The sequence below is a fragment of the Cornus florida genome, unplaced genomic scaffold (assembly GCF_030987335.1).
Source record: "Cornus florida cultivar Cherokee Brave unplaced genomic scaffold, ASM3098733v1 CherokeeBrave_3.0.0_Hap2_Chr11, whole genome shotgun sequence".
Lineage (NCBI taxonomy): Eukaryota > Viridiplantae > Streptophyta > Magnoliopsida > Cornales > Cornaceae > Cornus > Cornus florida.
This window is the reverse complement of record NW_026775581.1, coordinates 11,040,984-11,045,931: the sequence shown is the minus strand read 5'-3', so window position 1 is coordinate 11,045,931 and position 4,948 is coordinate 11,040,984. Positions and strand designations below refer to the sequence as shown.

At 40.5% G+C, this 4,948-nt stretch overlaps 1 protein-coding gene across 1 annotated transcript; it reads right to left on the bottom strand.

Annotated features, from left to right (window-relative positions):
• Positions 1–527: 527 nt before the first annotated feature.
• LOC132284395 (putative receptor-like protein kinase At1g80870) lies at positions 528–3,291 on the bottom strand. The gene has a single exon (XM_059786505.1). It carries the CDS (start codon positions 3,091–3,093, stop codon positions 784–786), a length of 2,310 nt encoding a protein of 769 aa, XP_059642488.1. The 5' UTR covers positions 3,094–3,291; the 3' UTR covers positions 528–783.
• Between the last annotated feature and the right edge of the window lie 1,657 nt (positions 3,292–4,948).

Here is a 4,948-nt window from a genome sequence, read left to right as displayed (position 1 = left end):
AAGTCCACGATCAGCGACAAGCACCTCAAACTGAACAGAGTCGACCTGCCTGAACTCTGAAGAGGTACCATCTTGTGCTCCTGCACGCCCCTTCCCTAGAACCATTCCCAGTCAAAACTCTGATCTTTGCCAACCAGCATGCGTGTCTTCCATCCTCCAAGCGTCTTAGGAATCACTTCGTGACATTTGGGAGGCTTCACTATTGCACTTCAATTCTTTTGGTGATTGTAGGACTTGCATGGCATTACCAATAGGGCGCCCAGCTATTCAAGCAAGTGTGCCCATGTTAGAGTCCTTCCCTAGTTCGTCAAAATAACATAAACAGAGGCTGCAGGACTTGCATATATACACAAGTACTTGCATGTCATTAGTGACTGCAGGCTGCAGATTCTAATGGCATAGATTAGATTCAGTTGCTGGTCTTATTTTCAATACCACAAAACTAAAATGCTAACAAACAGTCCCCAAATGCAAAGACTAAAGTAGAAGTTGCAGATTTACCAGAAAGGGGAAAAAAGAGGGTAGAATTTACAATAAAAAGAAGGCAATACAGGAACTTGATTCTTCAATATTGGATTCAATAAGTGGTAAAGATATCAGAAGTCATACATCTAATATACATTACAACAATATCATACACAGTACACAAACCTTCAGTTTCCAGGAACAAATCTTTTTTGGATATACAACATCTGTTCCTCTCTCTTCTATCTTACACTCATGTTCAAAAAAAAAAAAAAAAACCCTGTTTGGAGAAGCAAGACCAAGAGGGTGTTTCTAAGTTTATTCCGCATTGGACTTCAGTTTCCTCCGCGATCTGCTTAATAATTTGGAAGGTGGAGAGGGAGAGAATTCAAATGGGAGCTGTGGTAGATCCATCTCCCCTTTCAAAACCCTAACAATCTCCCCAATATCTGGCCGCAACTCGGGCATTTTCTGTAAGCAAGCCAGCGCCAAATTGATGCACAAACTTGCCTGATCCTTATCATACTCATCTTTCAATCTCTCATCTACAAGTTCTAATATATTTCCAGCTTGTGCCAAGTGCCTGCACCAGCTTATCAAGTTTGCTTTCTCAAGCTTCATGGGTGAAGAAAGGACATGTAATGGCCTTCTACCGGACACTATCACAAGGATAAGAACTCCTAGGCTGTAAATGTCAGCCTTCTCCATTAAGTACCCACACCCACCAAATTCTGGTGCAACATAGCACAGAGTCCCTCTCATGCTTGTCGTGCTGCTCAACTCCCGACTAAAAAGATCTCCACTCCACATGTCACTGCCAACAGAACGGGCATTCTTTCTCTTCCACCCCCTCCTGAAACTGAACTCCATATTTGGATCACCCTCATTTTGGTTCTGTTGCCCAATCTTTCTTCTTCTTCGGAAATGAAAATGTCGGCCCAAATCAAAATGTGGCATTTTAAATCCCTTCTTACACTTGTTTTCAAGCTTCCTTAGCTTATTACTTTTCTTGGAAATTTTATCAAGGTGCTCTTCTTTCCACCATTCCTGCATCTTCCTGTGCTTCTTATTTCGGGTTTTTTTCCATCCCAAATTTTTCCCATTCTCAGACCCCTTCTTAGGACACTCAAAACCATGATCTTTTAATTGGGTTTCATTCACATCTTCTAATTTATCTAATGGAATTGAAATATCCAATTTGGACTTCTCTGGAGAGCACTTCTTTTCTTCATCCCAGTCAGGATTTGCCGGACAAATTTGGCTCCCAATCCACTCCATAACATAGTCTTTGCTACACAATTCCCCACTCCCATCCTGTCTCCACCACCAATCTTTTCCCCATTGTTTGGTACTCGTCGTATGATCAACAACCGAAGCAACACTCAAATCTTTACTATGATCAATACTACCAAGCTCATCATCATAGTTCACAAACTTGTTCCAATCATCCCCGCCATTTTCAACCCCGGAAACCTCCTTACCCTTTGCCTTCCTATCTTTATTCTCAATCTCATTTGCAATGTTGGCATTATAATTCAAAGAATTCAAGTTCAAAGCTTTCAAATTGTGACAAATTCCACTATTTTTCGAAGAAGAAGAAGCTTGCAAAGCTAGAGCGAAATCTACCTCGTTATGGCTCTCCACCGGAGTCCCAATTGCTGGAGTCTCCCCTCTGAGCACCGCCAAATTCCCGGAAAGCTCCTGACTCTTCCCCAAGTCCTGACTGAACAAATCAACTCCGAATTCGCCTTCAATCTTCAACCGGGACAGCCCGAAATCAGAAAGCTTCGCTCTGTGCTCTGAATCGAGCAACACATTACTCGGCTTCACATCCCCATGGATCACCGGAGGGTCACATTCAAGATGCAAATAAGCAAGCGCTCGAGTGATATCAAGAATAATCTCGAATCTTCTCACCCAATTGAGACTCGAGTTGGGATTTTCCTCAGAGAAAAGTGACTCCTGAAGGCTACGATTGGGCATGTACTCATATACCAGTATTCTTTTCTTCTTCTTAATACAAAACCCTAATAGCGAAACCACAAACGGCGATCTCAAGCCGTCTAGAATCTGAAGCTCGTTCTGGAACTCCCTCTCGGCCTGAAACGATGACGAATCGAGCATTTTCACTGCCACGAGCTTGCCGTCCCGGAGAATTCCCCGGAAAACCGTGCCGGACCCTCCTTTTCCGATCGAATTCGATTCGCTGAACTCATCGGTGGCCGATTTGAGCTCTCGGTAGCTGAATCTCTGCAACTTGACCAGAGGGGCACCGGAATCGAACGGGCTGGTCCGAGAACGGTGGACGAGAGAGTACCAGAGGTAGTAGAGGAAGTAGAGAATGGCGAACAGGATGGTGAGAGAGGCAATTGCAGTGATGATGAGGAACAAGAGAAAGGTTTTGGGTTTAGGGTTAGGGTTTGGAGGAAAAGGTTGTCTTGAAGGCATTGTGGGTTTTTTCTGTGTGTTAGGTGTTTTAGCGTTTCTGGGTTGTTTTTGGATTGAGCATAGAGTAAAGATAATGAAGAAGATGAAGAAGAAGAAAGGGTTTGTGTAGGTCTCTGTATCCAAGGAGGTTTGCTTTACAGTTGGATAATCATTTGGATTATTATACTTGTATATGTACATGTGTATGTGAATGAATAAATCAAATCTTGTGTTTTGTTTGATTTGTTATTAGTTTAATGAGTTGAAAACTGAGGAGATGAGAGATTAAGAAAGGAGCAGAGAGAGAGTGAGGAGTGAGAAACAGATCGAGATGGGAGGGACCCAAAGGTGCTTTTGACTAAAGAGAAAGTTTTGCAGGTATCACGAAGGAAAAATGGAGGGAAGGAAGGGATGTGGATTACAGTGCATGTTGTTGTTGGATTTTTCAAACAAGTATTAACTCAACGCGCCACTAATAGCACGTGTTTATACGTCAGAAATTAAGAATATAACGGTGTGAATTACGGTAGTACTACATATTTATTTATTTATATACATACCTCCTAACAAAATAAATGGCCACATTCTTATTCTTTTTTATGTCGCAAAATAAATGTTTCAAAGTATTACTTCCTCTGTCCTATAATAATTATGTGTTTTTGGAATTGTGATTCACAAGAGGAACTATTATAGAATAGAGGGAGTATTTTTATAATATTACTAATTTAACTTTTTTACATTAAACTTATAAAAAATAACAAATTATGGATAGATTTGATAATATATTCACTAAAGTAAAAAATATATATATATTACTCCGTAAAACTTATCCTCTTAAAAAGTTATATTGTCAAAAATGGATATTTATTTGGATACTGAGAGAGTATTTAGTGACCGTGATAGAATCTTTAAAAGAAATGAGGAGAAGTAAATTAGCCAATGAAAGTTATACCGAAGGTAAGAACATCTATTGCCTCTTCTCAGTTTTAAGGTTGCCTAATCCCGACTCCATGCATGCATAAAAGTCTTATTTATAGCCCCGAGGAGTGCCCAATGGTTTATTCTCGAGGCTCTTCTTGGAGCTCGTACCTACCTCAGTAGGCTCTCATGACCTTTTAGGCTCATAGGGTTATAATAGTGTTTTGGCCACATTAATTTTATATCAGCATTAAATGCACTCGCCCCTTCCAAGGCGACAATAGCTAGGAACATTTAATGTGATTATAAGTGTTTCAATTAAAGCACGTTGTTCCACCAGGCCATTCACTAGATCTATAATTAAGGCAAACTCTCCCTCCTTATCCTCCAATTCTATGGTCCTTTTAGATCCTCAAGTGAGGATTCGCAGGCCCTCGAGGCCAGTTTACCTTGGTCTCGTTCTGACACTACATTTCTACTTATGTGTTGAGCACCCTTCTCAAGCATTCTCAGGAGTTCCATAGTGAGAATGTGGTCTTCTTTGAGAACATCTCTTCCTAAATGCTCCTTGAGAGATGCATGTCTGTGCGTCTATACTTTGGCTGGTGAGTTCTTTGACTGCCCTCGAGGTGTTCCTTAAGGCTTCCTCTTCCTCGGCCTACGACATGTTGTCATGGTAGTTGGGCTTACCTAGGTGCCACGTTTGGGGTACGTGGGCCCCTTTCTTTTTACAAAATCCATCACCTACAGCTATCAATGATGCAAATAAATTGAATCTTTTTTTTTTTCTTATATAATTTAAAATTTTATTATATTTTATTATTTTCGATCTTTACCTTAAATGCATATAAACTTTTCTTTAAAAAAAAAAAAAAAAAATCTTACTTATTAGAAAAAAATTTCATCCAATATCATTTTTCAATCTTGGTCATTTGTAAGGTTCAAGCCCGAATCATCCCATGGTGAGAATGTGGTCTTCCTTGAGAACCTCTCTTCCCAAATGCTCCTTGAGAAATGCATGTGTAACGATCCGAACCCGAGGGTCCGAATCGCTAACCAGATCCTTACCCGAACCCGAGGTCGTCTAAGGGTACTATGGTCAATTTCAAGTTCGATACATTATAATAGCTGCAAAAAA